Genomic DNA, 19,834 nt, shown 5'->3' with positions numbered 1-19,834 from the left:
CCTGACCTTGAACACTTCCAATGATGGGGCAGAAAGTCCTGGACAATGGGACTCAGCCTGGGGCCAATATGGATCTCTTCAATTGGCTTTCTGGACTGCAAGTGCACATTGCCACCTCATAGCTAATTTTTCATGCACCAGTAACTCCCAAGTCCTCCTCTGCAGGGCTGCTCCCAATCCCTTCATCCCCCAGCCTGTACCGATACTGGAGATTGCCCTGACCCAGGTTGAGGACCTTGCACTTGGTCCACTCATCAAGGCTGTTAAGGTCTCTCTGCATGACATCCCTTCCCTCCAGTGAATCAACTGCACCACTCAGCTTGGTGTTGTCTACAAACTTGCTGAGGGTTCACTCAATCCCACTGCCTGTGTCATTAGTAAAGATATTAAACAATCTTGCTCCCAATACAGACCCCTGAGGGACACCACTTGCTACTAATCACTGTTTGGACATTATCCAAATGTAGATTAAACAGTGACAGGAAAAACTCCTGGAAAATGGGTCTCTCAGTTATCTGTCCTGTTGAGTTGTAAAAATAGTCCTTGATATGGTTTTGACTAGTCAAACTATCACTTTTCCAAATAATTTCCAGGTACAGGAATACCCAGAAATTAACACTGAGCAAATATAATTCACAACTGACACTTTTTCAGAAAGCATTTTGTATTGTTCTAGTTGGCTTTGGTGCTGGAGAGTGATGTGAGCATGTTTCATTTACTGCTATTTTTGTAGACTGCATGTATCTGACTCAAATTCTCCTTATGCATACACATTTATGTAGATTTTCTCGCATGATGAAGACAGTTGATTTCCTTAAAAATATTCTAGTGTGTAAATTTGAACACATACACTCAATAAGGTAATGACCTTGATCAAGAACGCTGTCTGAATGGACTCCCATGAATCTTCAGGGACCATGAATTAAATTCTCTCAAAGGCGTATTTTAAAAATCATTCTCCCTCCAGCTCTGAAAGTCGTATAATAGATCTGTTTAGTTTATTTTCATACCAATTCAATGACATCAGCTCCATGCCTTCCAAGCTCTACTGCAGAATTTAGTGGGTAACTGTTTTGACAGTAGAATTCATGAAAGATTTACTGTATTTTTAGAAGCTGTCACTCAAATTAGACCAGCTAGGTATATCTGGATGCACACATGACAGTGAGTCAGAACAGCTATGAGAAGAGAATATTTAACATAAACATTTTAAATTTCCTTTTAACAGATTTTGTCTTCTACTAATAAATGACATACACATTTGTTTCGTAAGCATATTGTAATTATGTTAACGATGGTTACGGGATTTACCAGTGGAACTATAAGCATCTAATAACATATCCTACAAAGACAAAAAAGGAGATGCTTTATTTAGGTTTTCATTGTTGACCTACTGATTTACATTCAAATTACAAAGTTATTTATAACATTTCCAATCATTCTAGTCAGAGTTATTTTTAATTGCCTGCATTATTTTATGGAGACATATGCATTAGTATTTCATTTGATTATTCTTTATCACTGCAGTACAAAGTCTGTCTTGGTGAAGGAGAGGAAATAGATAATTTTCTCTACAAATTTAACTCCATGTCAGAGAAAGACTTCTGCTTTGTGTCATCAGGATAATCAAAATAATAGAAGGCAAAAGCAAGCGGGAGGAGTTTCTACCCAGTTCTGGATTGAGTATATCCATTATTTTCCATTCAAAGTGATCTTAACAGGCTGAGGGGACAGGCTGGCAGGATATCCATGAAGCTTAGCAAAGGCAAATGCAAGTTTCCATACCTGGAGTGGAATAATTGCATGCAAGTGTAAAGGCTTGGAGCTGACTGACTAGAAAACAGCTTTGCATAAAAGGATCTGGGGGTCCTGGTGGACAATAAATTAAATAGGAATCCACAGTGTGTTCTTGCATCAATGAAGGCTAACTACATGCTGTGCTTTAGAAAAAACAGAGCCAGCTGATTGAAGGGGAGTGGTTATTTCCTTCTGTGTGAGATTTATAAGGTTACATCTATATCCACCTGTAATCTACCCTGTACATGAAAGGCATTGACCACATGGTGCAACACTAGTGGAGGGCTATTAAGATGACTGGAGACCAGAGCACAAGTTGTATGAGGAGATACTGAGAAAGCCAGGTTTGTTCAGACTGAACATGAAAAGCTGAGAGAATGAAAGTAATTGCAGTGTTCCACTACCCAATGAGTAGAGAACATGAAGATCCACAGAGAACATGGATCCAGACTGTTCTTGGAGGTGCACAGCAAAAAGATGAGAAGAAACAGAAGCAAGTCAGAGCAAATGAATATTTAATTATATGTAAGGTAATAATTTTCATAATAAGGATGGTCAAATGGTGGATCAGATTACCCTGAGAAACTATGGAAACTCCATTCTTGGAGATATACCTTCACAATTATACTGAACAAAGGTCTGGGCAACCTGATCTAACTTGGGAGTTGAGTCTAACCTCTAAATTTGTTCTATGAACTTCTTATATGAAGCTGTTTAATAGCTTCATCAGTGACATAGACAGTGGGATTGGGTGCACCTTCATCAAGTTTGCAGATGACACCAAGCTGAGTGTCGAGCTTTACATGCCTGAAGGATGGGATGCTGTTCAGGGAGATCTGGGAAAGCTCAAGAAGTGGCCCATGTGTACCTCGTGAAGTTCAATGAGGCCAAGTGCAAGGTCCTGCAGCTGAGTTGAGGTAACCCCTGATATCAGTACAGGCTGGGAGATGAAGGAATTAAGAGCAGCCCGGTGGAGAAGGACTTGGGGGTACTGGTGGATGAAAAGCTGTATATGAGCTGGGAATGTGTGCTCATAGCTCAGAAAGCCAGTTGAATCCTGGACTGCATCAAGGAAGTGTGACCATCAGGTTGAGGGAGGTGATTCTGTTCCTCTACTCTACTCTGGTGAGACACCATCTGGAGTACTGTGTCCAACTCTGGAGTCCTCAGCACATGAAAGACATGGACTTGTTAGAGCAGGTCCAGAAGAGGGACACAAAAATGATCAGAGGATGGAACACCTCTGCTATGAGGAAGGACTGAGAGAGTTGGAATTGTTCAGCCTCAAGAAAAGAAGGCTCCAGGGAGGTCTTTCTGTGACCTTTCAGTACTTAAAGGGAGCTTATAAGAAAGATGGGGACAACCTTTTAATCAGACCCTGTTGCAACAGGAAGAGGGTTTTTAATGGTTTCAAACTAAACAAGGGTAGGTTTAGACTAGATATAAGGAAGACACTTTTTACTGTGAGGGTGGAACTTTTTACTGTGAGCTCTGGGAACTTGTTTCCCAGAGAAGTTGTAGATGCTTCATCCTTGGAAACATTCCAGGTTGTGTTGGACTGGGCTCTAACCACCCTGATTTAGTTGAAGATGTCCCTGCTCATTACAGGGGGTTTGGAACTAGGTGATCTTTAAGGTCTCTTCCAACCCAAATCATTCTATGATTCTGTAATGAATGTATATTCTTCCAAGATTATTGTTTTCTAGACTTTGTATTTATTTCTATTTTAGCAAGACAGTCAGCTAAGATTTTTCCAGGGGTTAAATGACCCTAGATTTTCCCCTGAAGGAACATTATTGTTTAATTTATTTGCCTATTCTCAGGAAAAGACAATCCTAATCCTCTGCTTGTGCAGACTAATGGTGATTTAGTGGTATAACTCAGAAAAAAAATGCACAGGGTAAAAAGTTTTTATGTTAGAATAATGTGACAAACATTCCAGCTATTCAGAGCAGCATCCTGGGCCTTACTCCTCTGCTAAGGTAGAGTAATAATAATTGAAGAGCAGCACTGTTTGAATTAGTATAGAAGTGTAGTTGAACAAATCCTTTTCCTCATTCCTGAAATTTAGGATGATGTACACAACAAACTATCAAGAGCACATACTAAATAAATACCTCATATGTATGGTTGCATTAGAAATGAAATAAAGCTCTTCAGATCCTTACAAGATGGGAGAGACTTTTAAAGAAATGAAATAAGGCACGTAGAAATGTTAAGTCAGCATGTCAGGAAAAACCCCTCAGTTTTTTAAATTGAACTTACTCACTTAGCATCTTCTTTCCTATCTTTGATCCAGCACTGTTCCTGTTGAGTTGTCTTAGCTGGTCTGGTTGATTTTTCAGTTTTTGAAGCTTCAGGTGTTTTTCCTGGTACTGTATTGAGAAAAAAGGTTTTAATTTTTGAATACCAATTTTTAAAGAATTACGATAAAACTTTAGGAGGAATCACAGCTTGGCTGCCATTATTTCTTCAGTGGACAAACACTACATGACACTGATTCTGAGACTTGACCTTTGAATAATTTCCTGCATAAATCTATGTCAGTGCCAGCTGTACAGAACATATTTATGATGAGTGTACCTTTTAGAATATGTAACTTGTGTTTTTTAAACTAGAGGCATCTATACTCAGCTCAAAAATACAGAGCTCTTCTATATTTGTAAGTAACAAGAACTCATTCAGTATGATAGAATTTTGGTCTGTGTTTATTTTAAAAAAATAGGTAGAGGACAGATAGATAGATCTGTCCAGAAATGCCTTGTCAAATACAGGAAATACATTTTTATGAACAGTAGCTTATTCACTTAAGCATAGAAATGCTAATGACATTTTTTATACTCCAGTCTTTGAATTGCATTAAACCTCTTGTTGCTTCAGCTGCCATGACAGTCCTGTTTACTGCTGAGTAAAAGACGATTGGAACATATCATAAGGATGTGAATATAGAAAACTTTGGCTAGTCTGTTTCTTTATTTCTGTTATGGGTAACTTTTTTAAAGGATTTTAAGTGGAAAGACTGTAGAGTTTGAAACAAACTCTATGTAAATGGTGGTGTCTTGCCATTTCAGTGACCTTATATGATTAATTTTTACAATTAGTCCTATGTATTTTAATTTTTTATGCTGAAAGATTATTCAAAAACTATCATCAGTCTGGCACTTTGTGTAAAGGAGGAACAAGATCAGCCTTCATAAATACTTTAAGTAATATGACTATTGAGGAAAAAGCTTGGCAGCAAAACATTATAGCAAATAAATCAGGAGCCTGTTGTGTATTCTGTATTTTGATTTCAAGACAGCTCAAAGAAAATAAAACCTTGAGTATTTTGGATAGATAGTGTAAGATTAGTTTTCTGATAGTTAATCTCCATGTTTAGAGAGTTGACGTTCATTTCAGAGGGGTAAAAGCAGTTACAACAGTAAACTGTTAAGCTGTTTGGCTGGAAAGTGGTTGCTTGAAATGACATTGAAACAAAACTTAATGAAGGACAGCGGGTCTGTTTACAGCACTTGATAAACCAAACTACCTGCCTACCACCATTTATTCAGATCTGGGATAATATTTTGTCCCAGCTAGCTATTAAGGACAACTCAATGTTTCTTGAGCTGCTTTTTAGACTTTTACTGGATGGATAATTTATTACAGGACCAATGGGGCCAGAAATATTCAAGCCAGAGTCAGACAAGGAACTGAAGAGAAGGCAAAGAAATTCGTGTTCCCCACTGTGCTGGTCAACTGGGTTTTGACTTAACGAGTTTAGGGCTTAATTTTCAAATAGTCCCTTGGAGAAATGTAGCACTGTTGAGCATGAAGAGACAATCTGCAGATTTGTATTACTTATCACCTGTAAGATAGGAAGATTTTTGTGAGGAATTCCATTTAAAACTCTGACATTCACTTAGATTTATGGCTTAAATTGATAACAGTATCTTGGCCACTTAATGAAAATGCAGATTATTGTTTCCTTTCTGCAGCAGTTAGTATTGCAGTACTATCTTGAGGAAAATTCTGTTGAAAATATAACACTGGGTAATGTTTCGTTTTACCTGAAGGTTCTGCCAGGGAATTTTCAAGGTACAGATTAGCACACATTCAGGGAAGTGAGGACTCCAAAGAGGACTGTTGCTATTCCTGTCCCCAGGAAGGTTAAGGAAAGAATGAAAGAGTTTCTTATGATTTGATTACAGGGGTTCAAAATGCTTTTCTGGGAGTTCCAGTCAAAAATAGTTTTTTTTTTTTTTTTTAGGAAGGAGGAATTTTAAAATTGTTTCAGACTTCTAGCACAGTGAATGTATTCTCATAGAAAAATAAAATTGATTTTTCCTGGGAATTTCAGAAACATCCTTTATAAGCAAATTGCAGAGGAGCTGCAGTTACAGAAAATAAAGGTGTTTTGGACCTATTTATAACTGATTAATTTGTGGGTCTTGATACTGAACCTTAACGTGTTAAAATTCTATTTAACACTTTCCCCAGGGGATCTTCACAAATGATGCTACTGACTCTTGCTTTCCTTGGCACACAATTCTCCTGTGGTTTTGTGGTCAGCATGACATGATGTAGAAAAGTAGATGAAAGATTCAAAAATTTCAGCACTTGCTGTGGTTTCTGCTCCTATCTGAATTCATGGTTTGTAGTTTCCCAGTTCTCCCTGCCCTGACTCCTCCAGACAAAAAAACATGTACTCAAAAGTGACAGAAAGGCTAATCTGAACATTTCTGCAATTATCTCACTTTGGGAATTTTCTTTGTTATAGTAACTGACCTGAGTTATATCTATATGAGCAGAGAATACAACCTGATAGGAACAAACAGAACAGTGAAATGGTGCTGAAGGCCTGGCATCCAAGCTGTATCTGTCTGAGGCAACTGTATTTCAAACCAAGTCTATTGTGATCCTCTGAAATGAATGACAATCAGCATCTGGAGTAAAGTAGGTTGACTCACACAGTGCTTTGTCTGGTTTAGTTTTATTGTAAAGAATACAGTCATGCATTCCTAGAGGTTTTTTTGGTGAAAAAACAGAGTGCAGTGGGGGACAATCAAGAGATTTGTTTCAGAAGGGCATTCTTCATTTGAAATAAAATGCCAGTGTAAACACTATTTAGAGTAACAGGCTCCTGAATAAGACAATCCATGTCTGTAATGACAATACATGTATGGGAAGGGAAGACCACAAAGTAAAAAATGATAGTGCTTGCACATAGGCATCTCGTTGCTCATAGACATCTTCTCAGCCTGACAGATACTCTCGAGGTATTCGACCTGAGTTCTGAACCCACAACAACCATTAAATGCTGACTGGACTCAAACTGATGTAAAACATTGTAATCCCATGAATATTCCAAACTTCCACAGTTTTTTAGAGTTCATAAACCTTCATGGCCAGCACAGGGATTACTTGTATTAGGATTAGGATATCATGTTTTAGCACCACTGCTAGCTGTGTGTCACGTTTAAGTTGTTTCTTTCTGTGTGAAATTGTGAGGGTTGTCTGTGTAGTCACACTTAAAAAATCCTAGTAGCTCTTCACTGCTTAAATGTAGCTCATACTCCTCTGACTTATGAGACCAGCCCCAAAGGAATACCTTTAAGAAGAATGTGGTAGTCATTTTGGGGAACATTTAGATTGATTTCTAGAATAAATAATGATCCATCAGGTAGATGGCAAGGCTTACAGGACAACAAATAAATCTCTTTTATGCTTTACATAAGTCCGGTCATGGTAAAGAGATCATGAGTGAGAAAAAGGAGACAGAATTATGTCCAGGCACCAACAGCTAAAGCATTTTTCAAAACAGATAGATCTATGCTTACTCAACAAAATACGGGATTTGACTTTTTTAAAATTTCCATTCCATTATACTGGAATATAGGTTGGTAAAGATGCCAACATATTAGTAGTGGGAGTTGAGGAATGCAGCCACTGGTATCTATGCATTCTGGATCATTCGGCCTCCCCATAAAAATAGTATAATTTAAAATTCAGTTGGGATAAATGTTGCTGGTTCTGTTTTAAGATGGAAGGGAAAAGAACCAGTTGGGGAAGTACAACTGTAGGCAAAACACCACTTAATAGAATCCCTCAAAAAGGTAGTTGGTTAAATTAAGAGGCTCACTGAAACATCTTCATACCGGTGGTCTGCCTAGGATAACAAGGAGCAAGGAACAAGATACAGGTTATAAGACCAATTCGTTTCCCTCTTTTAGTCTTTCATATTTTTCTCATTTTCCACAGGTCTTTGTTCTTCCAGAAGCAAATTAGGCCTGGCAAAAAAGTAAGAAAACAAGGCTATTGGTAGGACATCGGTCTTTTACCTGTATTATCTTAGTCAGGTTGATGAACCTGACTAACTTTCCACCTGGAAGTTAGTATTGTTAAACCTTCATTGTTTATTCTTGTCCCCTATTTTTATACTTCCAGTAAAACAACATGGGAACAGTATTACAGGATTAGGTTAGAACAGCCAGAAGATCTCTGCATGTTGGAAGAGTATATCCAACTTATTCTGAGGCTGCTCAGCTCCCTCGTTCATGTTTCCATAAAGCAGTTTTATCTTCAGTTTTCACTTCACAATTTTGGACAGAGACCCTTGACAGTCTTTCCAAATTCACTTGATTTCCTACTGCCACACACACACACTTGCAGAATAGCCTGTAGCAGAGTATTTCCCATTTTTTCACTAGAAAAAAAATGAAATACTTTGTACTTATTTATGGGTTTTAAGTTTAATGTTGGGTTTTTTATTTAAACTGTGTAATAATCACATGAAACTAGAAGTTCAGGCTTCACAAAAAGCAGAATATTGTGAGGCTAAGCATACCATTGGAAGAGCTGGCAAAGCTGGTTTTAGTTTAAACCTGCTCATGTAGAACCAACTCCACTGCCATATTTCTAAAATTTAGCACTGTACAAACTGTCCTAAAACTGTGGGCATTAGTCCTAAAGACCTTTTTCCACAGAGGAAACTGTTGGTATAGGTAGATTTGCCAGTGATGGGACACAGCACTGCAGAATTGTTATTCTTGCCGTAATAATTTTGATTTTTCTAAAGCCTTCAATCCTAAACATACATAAGGATTGGTGGATCCAAAAATCTCTATCATGGGTCTAGCCCCATAGAGGTGTTGCTGACGTCTCTTCTGGCAATAGTCAATGTCAACAAAGGACTCTAAATCCTCATGGATCCACTGAGATAAGTGTTATCTTGTGGCCATGAATATTATCATGATCCTTCCACCAGTAGAGCATAAAACGTTATTTCCTAATACAGTATGTACTTACAAACAGAAGGGGCAGATTAAGTCCGTAATTTTACACTTATACATCATTTATTCTACTTCCCATTCCTATTCCTGCTGTTTCTGGTGTTCTTCAAAAGCCCTAGACTTGCAAAAGGCAATTACTGCCTCTATGGCTTGTCTAGGACAGATCCTTTCTCTTATTCCCTCCAGAAGTCAACATGGAGGTGCTAAGCTGCCAGACTGATGTTCAGAGCAAGGGAAGAAGATTCCCTAGCAATCAGGCTCTTTTCTCCTATCGGACTCCTGCTTCTGTCCATGCAAACAGCAACAGGGGGCTTAGGGACAGAAAATAAAACACTTTGTGCTGCAAAGACCACCAGCCTTACTGGTTATCCAGCATCAGGAGGAATGCCTTGGGAGCAGTCAGCCAATCTGAAGGGACTTTCTTCCAGAAAGTGATAAAACAGATCTCTCAGTCACTAGGCTGGCTTTAAAAGTTCTGTTTCTTAGATCACTTATGTCCAGATACACATTCTATAGCCATAATAACCAGCCTTCAGCAGCACAAATGTATTATCCTTATTGCAAAAAAATGAAGAGAAACAAAATGTCATATAAAAGACTAGTTTCTAGAGATAAAGATATTAATAAATGTCAGCTGCTAGGTAGTAGCAGTTAAATGTATTCCTGAGTACAGAACAGAAAAAAGTGCTTTTCCTTTGCTATACTTCAGAAATGGAAGACTTTCTTCCCCAGAATTCCCAGCCAGTTCCATTGCTTTGTACTAGCAAGTCTTATCTTGTATCTCATCTATGTTTCCCCTCCCTTTCTGGACAGATTGGGCATATGTGAAGGTAAAATTTTCAATGACTAGCAGTTACCTATTGTCCTCATACAAAAAACAAAGAGTTCCCTGAGCTGCTTTTTTTTTTGGCTATACAAAAGCAAATTTTAGCACTACCTGATCATTATCTGACATAGTCTCATTTCACTTTGAATACATAACATTTTGTTTTACAAAATGTTGACTCACTTGTATATTTTTCTTTGGTGGAAGAAATATTTCCATCACAACATCTAGTATAGTGTGTATTTTATGTTAACTAAATATATTGTAAAATACTTCCTTCTACTGCTAAATTCTTAGTTACTATTATAAAATCGTAGGCATTTTAAAATAAACTGATGCTTAAAAATTCCTATATTATCTCACTATGATAGTGTCATACAAAGCATGGTTTATTGTCTTGCTATGCGTGTAATACAGTTGTAAACCTTAACATGAATTTCTTATGTTTATTACCAGGATTAATGTGGGCAATCTTTATTTAAAGAACATTTATTGTTGTCCTTTTGTATTCCTTCAGTAAAGAAAAGGTCCTGAAAATTTTATTGACCTGAACTGTTTTGATCAACGTCTCAATACTTAGCAGAAACACAGAAGAGAATTAGTCATGGGGAGAAAAAGCCAAAGATAAAGGAATACTTTACCTTTGTTTTGTTGAATATATATATTTAATTGTTGCCTGAAAACCTCGTGTAACTTGGTGTTTGTGCTCATATGATAAAACTATTTTAGTTAGTATACAAACAAAGATGTTGGCAATTTTAACTGTGCATGGAAATACTTGAGGTTAGGCAGCTTGTCTGAAATGGGAAACATTGCATAAAGACATGGGTACACCCTGCTAGTAAGAGGCAGAGTGGCTAATGTTTGAATAATCTATTTTTTAGCTATCTATCTCAGCAAAATATATCCCTTAGAAACATAATTTTAAGCACTTAAAATCAGTGATTTTTGTAATTTCCTCTTTTTTCAAACTATTAAAACTTTCAAAATAGGCTCTTAAATGTTATTGTCTGCCAAACAACATAGAGACCACGTTCTCTTAAATAGTAGGAGTAAAAACTGACTTCATATTTGAAGCAGTAGAATGGGAATGAGAGAACTGGTCTACGAACTTCCTGGGATACTTCTGATATAGGTAATAATTTGCCTGATTGTCTTTGCCTCCAAGAGGTGTTCCTGAGTTATGTCCATAAATATTTGAAAGATGGCTATAGTGTCACAAAGACATCAAGAAAATTAAACACACAGCAAACCTATGGATGAAGGAGAGAAGAGGCTTCAGCTCTGACATTACAAAATACACCTCTGTGAGTTTCCAAGCAAATTTTTTTAAACAAATGCTCTGTGCAGGGGAAAATAGTTCAAAAATCAGTGGTGTTGAAGTAAAACAACCAGTAAGTAGGTCCATTTCAACTCAACCCTCAAGTCCAGCAGATAACAAAAGTATTATAGAGTTTATTTTCCATGTAAAGAAAGAAAGATTGTATGAAGAAGCTGGGTTTGTTTTCCTAATATTTAGCTCTGTCACCGATGTGAAAAATAAAGATCTGAAAGGAATTAAAAGACTTCACATCAGCAGGAGTGGAAGCAAGCTGATTAAACATTAAAGTTCTTGGTAATCTTTAAAAAATATATTTTATAGGAATGATAGATGCCTGTTGATTGAGTGCCAGTGAAGAGTATAAAGGAGAAGAAGACAAGGAATAAGATTATTATTTAAACATCTCTTTGCATTGACAAGTTTGGTTCACTGAGCTGCAGTGTATTACATCAAAATGTTATACTTGATTTGTATTTTTTGAAATACAAACCACTTATTTAACCCTGGATTTTGAGGTGCTAGGGGGCAGGTTTTGTAAAGCAGCATAAGAGTCAGATTCATAACAGGCCAAAGACAGGTTTTAGCTGTGAAATTTCACATTTAATTAAAATCCCCCTTCTCAGGACCATATAACACAGTTTAGTCCACATAGGTAGTTGGTGCCTAATTAGCAGAAATTAGCCTGATATCACAGCAACAGGATTTTGTTACTCTCAATATATATATCTGCTTTATTTCTATTTACAGGAAGAGTGAGTGATCATCTTTTATATAGAAGCTAGTGATCAAAGCTTCCCTCTGAGAAGAGGAAATCTTGGCTTGGGGCTTTGTTTATTTGCAATAGAGTCAAATACTCATTGTGAGAATTATTTTTTCCATTTTTTTTTTTTAAAGATTCAACAATATTGCAATATAAATGCATACTGAAGTCAAAGTTCTTCATTCCTCCTATGAGGCTGGTGTTTCAAGCAACTTCTAGGTTAGTTCCAGGCTCTGTGCTATACTCTATCTTAGACTTCACAAGTTTTTGCATTCTTTTATGCACGATGGCCCATAAACTAGGAAGGCAACAGAATTTTCTCCCACATCTCTCTAGTCTAGACATTTTGTGGGTAATTAGGGAACCCTGTTGGAAAGTGGTAGATAAAGGTTTAAACTCCCTTATTATGAAAGAGTGGAGATAAAACAGCTAGGCTAATATATGAAAGGTGGCAGCTATCAGCAGCTTCTGCTGCTTTACTTTTTTTAGTTAACATGTAGTAGAAAAGTGAATGTTCCTGGAGTACCTAAACAGAAGTGTACTCACTGGGAGAGAGTTTGGAATAGACCGAGGTTCCTTTTGAGCAGCCCTTCCTTTGAGGTGCTACATGTTCAGAGATGCTGTTACAACCCAGACTAGGAGCCCAGGGTGTCGTAAAGGTTCTGTGATCCCCCTGGGTTAAATTAGGGTGAAACAACACCAAATGACCAGTTAAAATGTTTTACTTGTGGTAGAAATAACTTAAACTTGGAAAAGGATAGTAAACAATGTGATCTCTTATTGATAAATCTATAAGAAAGAGATGAAGGGAAAGAAAAGAAAAGAAAAGAAAAGAAAAGAAAAGAAAAGAAAAGAAAAGAAAAGAAAAGAAAAGAAAAGAAAAGAAAAGAAAAGAAAAGAAAAGAAAAGAAAAGAAAAGAAAAGAAAAGAAAAGAAAAGAAAAGAAAAGAAAAGAAAAGAAAAGAAAAGAAAAGAAAAGAAAAGAAAAGAAAAGAAAAGAAAAGAAAAGAAAAGAAAAGAAAAGAAAAGAAAAGAAAAGAAAAGAAAAAGAAAAGAAAAGAAAAAGAAAGGACAGAAAGAGAGTCTGATTCACCACTCCAAGTTCCAGTGTTGTCTCTGGTCCAGTTACCTTGGGTGGCGGGTGCACACATAACAAAATTTTCTGCTGCCTTTTAAGTTCATCTTATCAGCTGATTAGCATATTAGACAAAGAGAGACAGGTATTCCACAAATTCATTTCCATGAGAGATGAGGTGGTCCTGCCCCTCCCTACCACCTTTTTTTCTTCCTCAGTGTCTTTCTTCTTTGGTAGTTGTCCATCCTTTAGCTTATCAGTCTTTTTGGCCCAGACATATAGTTTCCTTTGATGTTTATCTAAGGAAAGTGACACTACAGCAGCAAGGAAGTGAAGTCGGGCATCCTTTGATACACTCTGCACTTCCTTGGACATCATTCCTTAGACTTATCACAAAGGCCACAACTTGTTCTTGAGGCTTTCTGTGTCAAGGAGTGTTTAAGGCATCAATGCCATCAGTTCCTTACAGATGTTGATTAAAATTCTTGATTATTTTGTGGGGGGTTTTTTGTTTGTTTGGTTGGTTTTGGTTGTTTGGTTATTCAGTTGGTTAGTTGTTTTTGTTTTGTTTTGTTTTGTTTACTCTGAGTTTCTTACTTAGGATATAGATTTTCTGACTCTGTCAAAAGCACCAGAATCTTATGCACTATCTAATGGCATTTGTATTTAATTTGCAGACAGGTATATAACCTTTTATATATCCTCTGGGTACTTCCTTCCAAAGCATCTAGGCTCTGAAGATACTAAATATCACTGAAAATTAACATGGTAATCTCCCACATGGAAGGTTCTGTCTACTTTATGATCCAGAGGTGCAATTGTAACATGTATGGAAATACCTATGATATTTTAGTTTAGCTTTCTTACCCAGGTCCTACCAAGAACAAAACAATGTCAATATGGACTTTAGTAAAAGCTGCATAAATATACACGTGAATGTGAAAAAAAAAGTCTTTGAGACACTTGTTGATTTAGTAGAAGTAAGAAGGCCAGAATGTTGGAAACAGGCCAATTTCTAGTGAGGGAAAAGTGAGAAGAAGATGAGGACAGACTTCAGAAGATCAGTACTTAAATGTGGTACTGAGAGAGTTTAGATAAAGGGAAAGAAAATGGATGAGTTGGAAAGAATCATACTGGAACAACCTGCTAGGAGGATGAAAGAAATTGTAATAGAGAATGATAATGCAGCCACCAGCTAGCAGGTGGAAGCTGGATGTGGACTTCTAAATAGCATAATCACTAACAGAGCTATTGAACAACAGTGTGCAAAACAAGTGAAGCATTTGTATAGCCAATCAGTTATAGTAGGTGATAAATATGCAAAGAAACTATATCAATTGGATTCAATATCATGAAGAACCTGTAATTACATGAATCACACTTTGTTAAGTACATAAAGAAATACAGGGAATAAATTAAAAAATAAATCCATTGTGGGAAAAAAGTGACTAAGCACAGAGAATTAATTACAGTGTGAACTAATGATACAGAGAATTAATCACAAAGCAAGCTGGTAAGAGAAAGGACAACTGAGGAGGTGGAGATGAGGCAGTAAGTAGCCAGCAAAGAAGCCAAAAGTACCAGGTGTTGCTGAGTGATGTAAGTGGCCACATTTTAACCAAACTGGCTCCAGTTGTGCTTCCTGCTGGGTTCTGATCTGTGCTGGGAACATCGTGCTGACATGTGAAGTGTTAGGAGAAAGGGAGAAGGCGATGAGTGGTTTTGGCCATGTGAGAAGAAAAGGTATGAAGATAAGGTTTATTCAGTCTGTTGGTTTGTGTTTCAGGACTATGGAGATGCAAAATGGGACTATGACTGGGGGCTTTATTGGTCTATTTTATTTTGGTTATACCAGAGAAACTAATGAGAGATCTTGGAAAGGCTTTTCTCTGACTAGTTTTAACTTCTTCATTTAACTGATCTCCCTTAACTAGTGTTGGTTGAGTCCTGCCTGTGCTTTTAATAAATCTCTCAAAAATTGTACATACACCATGAAATGTTTTCTCTGGTCTCTTGTCCTTTTCTTGCTCACCGATATTCTTATTTTCTTCTTCTAGCAGCTCTTCACATGATTTTAGGTCTGATACACAGTTCACCAAGTTTTGCAGAAGTCTTTATCTAGACTTTCCTGTGAACTGCTTGAGACTAGCCTTCCTTTTCTGCCTAAAGATAATGGAATTCCTTATTCAGCTTGGATGGTGAGGACTTGTGTGAGGTACTGGAATTTGTAAGCTTCTCCTGAGGCGTGATGCCTGTGTATGTTCTCTGGCTTGTATAGCTGTTGTCTGTCTAACTCATTAATACCCATATGCAAAAGGAGAAACTGTCTTGTGACTGTTTGAAAATGAGACTTGAAGCACCTTCCAGAAAACTATGGATTTAAAAAAAAAAACAAAGAAACATGGAGCCTAACTATGTTGTTATATTTTCCTAAAGTAATTGATGACGTAGTTGCTTCTAAGGACTGCTTACTTTATATTTTAGAAGGGGGAAAAAAAAAAAAAGTAGTTAATGTTCTAAAATACAGATACATGAATTATATTATCTGTAAAATTAGATCAGATTTTGGATGGAAACAAAAAACTTTTCAATAATGGTACTTCATTTTGTTGTAGAATGGCATCTGTGATATAATGTTGCTAAAAAGCCATGAAAAATCAGATTTTATATTTTTCTATTGTTATCTTATTGTTCCAGTTAATTAATATCATATTTCATTTTCTCTTGATTTAGTGCTACAGCCACCACAGAACAAGATAATTACATTAAATGGACTTTGTTTAAATTTTCATTGTATGAGAAAAAGAATTGTGATACTTGCTACAATTACACAAAGTGCAAGTAAGGATTATGCAAGTTTCCCTGTAGTCTTTTTCCAGTTGCTCCTCTCTCCTTAAATCATCTTCATCACAGAAAGCTGGAGGTTCCTAAGCCTTTTCTTTTCTGCTCCACTGAAATGAACCTGAATTGTTCCCCCAAAGAAAAAGCACGTTTTTCTCCAATACTGGAGGATAGAAATAGAAAGGGCTGGATCAGTGATGCTGTGAGGGAGGGAAGAGGGGACATGGCCCACCAGTAGCTGCTGTTTCACCCATCCTGAGCCTTTTTTTTGGCTGCTGCTGCAGCAGTCATTCTGTCTCTGCTATAAGCAAAACAGGCTTGGCTACTGGGAGGTGGGGGAGGAGGGCGCAGCATAGCCATGGTCAGCTGCCACTGTTTTCAGCAACCAGCTGCTTAGGCAAATAATTACCTTGTATTAGTGTCCTGAGCTCTATGTTCCTGTGTTGTGCTTCTGGATGTCTTCTGCATAGTGATGGCAAATAATTTTTAATGACATTGCTTTTTTTAAAGATTTGTTTTCTTTTTTTGAAAAAGTTTTGAATAGCTGTTCAACAAAAGATTTGAATTTCAATTTAAATCTCTCTCATCTTTGTAGTTTTTTAATACATATGAGAAGTATACCCAAAAGATATATTAAAAATACGCAGCCTTCTTTCTCAAGCTAATATCTTCCTTATTTTAAAATAAGGTTTCTAAGAAGTCAGCTTACAGTAAGAGGAAATAGATTTTGTTGGACTAATTAAAGTGAACAAGCTCATGAAGGGACTGTGTGCTTGAAAGCTTGTTGATTTTTGTTATTGTTGGATAGTGCTTGTATTGCTGTAACAAATCATTGGTTTGAGGTTAATGGGAATTCAGAGTTCTTAATTTCTTCCACAAATAAAACCCTGGAACAGCACCTGGCAGAGCATTTGAAAGAACAATTTTATTTACAACCCTATATAGTGTACATATATTCTGTCCAGATAATCTTTGACTACTCATAAATAGCTTATTACTGACCTTGCTGCTTTGGTACATATTCTGGTTTCTTATTGACCTCTGCTTTCTGTGGTTCATCTGTTTTTTTATTTTCACCCTTAAAAAAACCCAAACAAACAAACAAACAAAACAGGATTAGAAAATGTAGATGCTTTCTGTTGAGAGTGATAAGGACAGTTTGATGTTTGCAGCATTCTCCTAGGAGTTAGATTAACCATGTTGACAAACACTGAGATTTGTTCCTGGGTGTTCTGTGTGTGTTCTTGGACAAGACTTTCCAGATAGGTTCACAAAATGTCTCGGGTGATGAAAAAAACCTGATGTCTTCACATCTGCTGCACAAACCCAGTTATTTAGCTTGGAGTTCTGCCGCTGCATGTTCCCAGAGCCTCCTTCATGTTGTCAAGGCTAATGTGTTCACAAGCTAGTCTGCATCTCTGAATTAGTCATTCTTCTGTCTAAACCTTATGCTGGGCTAATATGTTTTGAGCTGCCTTACCACAGTGACAGATCTCAATCTTTACAAAATACAGTGGCAGTATCAACTTTCACTGCAAAAAAAATTAACTTCCTCCCACAATTACTGGCTTAGATCCGTGAACCAAGTCCCCACATAGCTGTACCTTGGTTCATCTTGGCTTTGACATAATGGCCCTTGGAGGAGGGAGTGAGAAGTGCATGGGGAGTCTTAGGTGTTCACAGTGCTCTGTAGCAGCATAGTACTAATCAAGCCCATAAGCATTTGTTATCTCAGAATGAATTTCTCTAGTGTTTATCATGCTGATTAATAGAGAAAGATAATAGATAGTATAAGCATGTAGAAAATTATTTGACTTTAGGAGATTTCAGATTTTCACACTCTTCTTTTTTTCCCTCTCCCTCTTCAAACTGAATGACCACCTCTCTTTTTGAGTTTCTGAGATTAATTTGGGGGTTTGTCTTTTTCTGTGAAAGTATTCATTTTTTCCTGTCTGCTTTTATTCGGAGTATCTGGCACTGAAGTCCTAATATATATTTATAAATACATAAAATAGATATTTTTAATATGTATATATGTAAAATTAAAATCCCAATCAATCTCTGTGCATACCAGATGTACTTGCATGTTGTTTTGTTATAAAGACTGTTTTCCTTGTTTCAGGCTTCCTCTTGATAATGTATTAATGTGAGAATAATGCTCTACAGTTAACGTGACGTGTCTTTCTTATTTTCTCTTTAGATGGTATCTCCTTGCAGGCAGAAAGTGTCTTAGACCTTGACCCATTCATCTGCCTCCATCTTAACAGTATCTATAATAGTGGAGGCTGATAGTGGGATCTGAGTGTTGTGCTGATGTATGGAATTATTCTGGTGAAAAGAATAATCTATGTCCCCAGAGAAATCTAAATATATATTTTTTTCTAGAGCAGTTTGCTAAGTGAGGTATGAGGCTGCACGGAAGTCAGCTGCTGAGACTCAGGATTTTTCTTCTTTGTTGAACAAAGACATTTTTGCCATTTTTTTTTTGTATGGCAGTATATATATGCTTGTTCATCGAACAATTGTTTTCTGCACGCTTATAATAATGAAAAATCATATTTGAGTTGTAGTTGGGCTGGATTAAAGTGCACCTCTTCTTGAGGTTTTACAAATCTATGAACTTCAGAAAAACATCAGTTCTAGGAAATGATTCAGTCTTACAAACATTTATGTTTTTATTAGTTTTACTTAAAACTGTAAAATTTATGGAACTCTTGTACATGTATATCAACACTTCCAGAAGTTAAGTCAGAGTCTTTGTATATGTTTGATTGTCATGAACGTGTTAGAAGACACTGGGGAAAAAAACCCAAATGCTCTCTAGGATATTACTGGGAAAAGATAAAAACTCCAAGGTAACAAGTAAAGGAATATCTATCCTTCTGTCTCATTTTAAAATATTCTATTAATTAAAATGAAAAGAATGAGTTAGCTTTTCAGTAAAGAACTACTAAATAAAAAATATATACTGTAGACTAATATGACTTACTGTATTTCTCAAACAGGAATTATAATAGTAAAACCAAGCCAAATAAAATACTTCTTAAAAAAGCTACAAAATTAAGTTGCCTTTCCAACAGTTACCGGGAAGCAGGCTGATACATACCTGTATGGGATTCCAAAATTCAGAAAGAAGATACTGATGTTTTCTGCCAGCAGTGAACAAGATGAAGGGGAACACATCAACACATCAAAAGCAGCCATATCAGTATTTCTAATTCTCTGTTTGCAATATTGATCAAGACCTCTCATAAGTGTGTACTATTTCAGGTTAGCCCTATTTGGAAAGCAACTTGCAAAAGGAAGAAATCTATGTTTTCTTCATAAAGAAAATACAGGAGGGAGGAGGGGGATAAAGTATTTTTTTTTGTGTTTTTTTTTTCTAAATAAAGATTGGTACTATGCGCAGTAAGTATGTTTGAAAATATAACCTTTGGTATTTACTTACATAAATACTTTCTAAGCAGAAGGTAATTATTACTGAGTATATACTAAACAATAAAGACTATACCTGTCCAGTAGATGTCTTGGATTGTGCAGAGACACCTTCATTCTTGCAATCTGCTTCCTCAGGTGATAATTTTGCTCCAGAAAATACTGCTTTTATTTTTGTAAACATCTTGCCCATTCAACTCTCCCGAAGCCTTTATAACTGTTTTACCATTAACGGACATATAGAACATGTCTTCTTGCCATCAGTAATCAATCCAATTAGACACTTAACCAGGTTTAGTTCTGATTAATGCCTTAAATGCCTTGCACAGTCTGTTTCAGTGATGGCTTTTTCTCACATTTAGTACTTTTGTTTTATGTTGTAAACTATGTTATTGCTAGTCTTGATGGTTACACTAAATACAGACTTAACTTTTCATGCATAAATTCATAGTGAGCACTTTCTGGTTAGAATAAATCACTGTATAATCTTTTATGTATTGGAAAGTAA

General features: G+C 36.6%; 1 protein-coding gene across 3 annotated transcripts in view; it reads right to left on the bottom strand.

Moving 5' to 3' along the window:
* CNGB3 (cyclic nucleotide gated channel subunit beta 3) overlaps window positions 1–19,524 on the bottom strand; it is a 70,201-nt gene extending 50,677 nt beyond the window's left edge. For all 3 annotated transcript variants that reach the window (XM_033005895.2, XM_033005897.2, XM_033005896.2), the window contains exons 1-3: window positions 19,403–19,524; window positions 16,894–16,969; window positions 4,067–4,172 (exon numbers count right to left, since the gene is read on the bottom strand). In XM_033005895.2, the coding sequence (XP_032861786.2) occupies window positions 4,067–4,172; window positions 16,894–16,969; window positions 19,403–19,519 (299 nt within the window). In that variant the 5' untranslated portion in view covers window positions 19,520–19,524. The remainder of the gene's footprint in view (window positions 1–4,066; window positions 4,173–16,893; window positions 16,970–19,402) is intronic.
* Window positions 19,525–19,834: the final 310 nt, after the last annotated feature.

This window comes from Tyto alba, unplaced genomic scaffold (assembly GCF_018691265.1).
Source record: "Tyto alba isolate M040663 unplaced genomic scaffold, T.alba_DEE_v4.0 Super-Scaffold_9, whole genome shotgun sequence".
NCBI classification, from domain to species: Eukaryota; Metazoa; Chordata; class Aves; order Strigiformes; family Tytonidae; genus Tyto; species Tyto alba.
The sequence above is the reverse complement of the archived record's forward strand: the minus strand, read 5'-3'. Positions and strand labels throughout refer to the sequence as shown.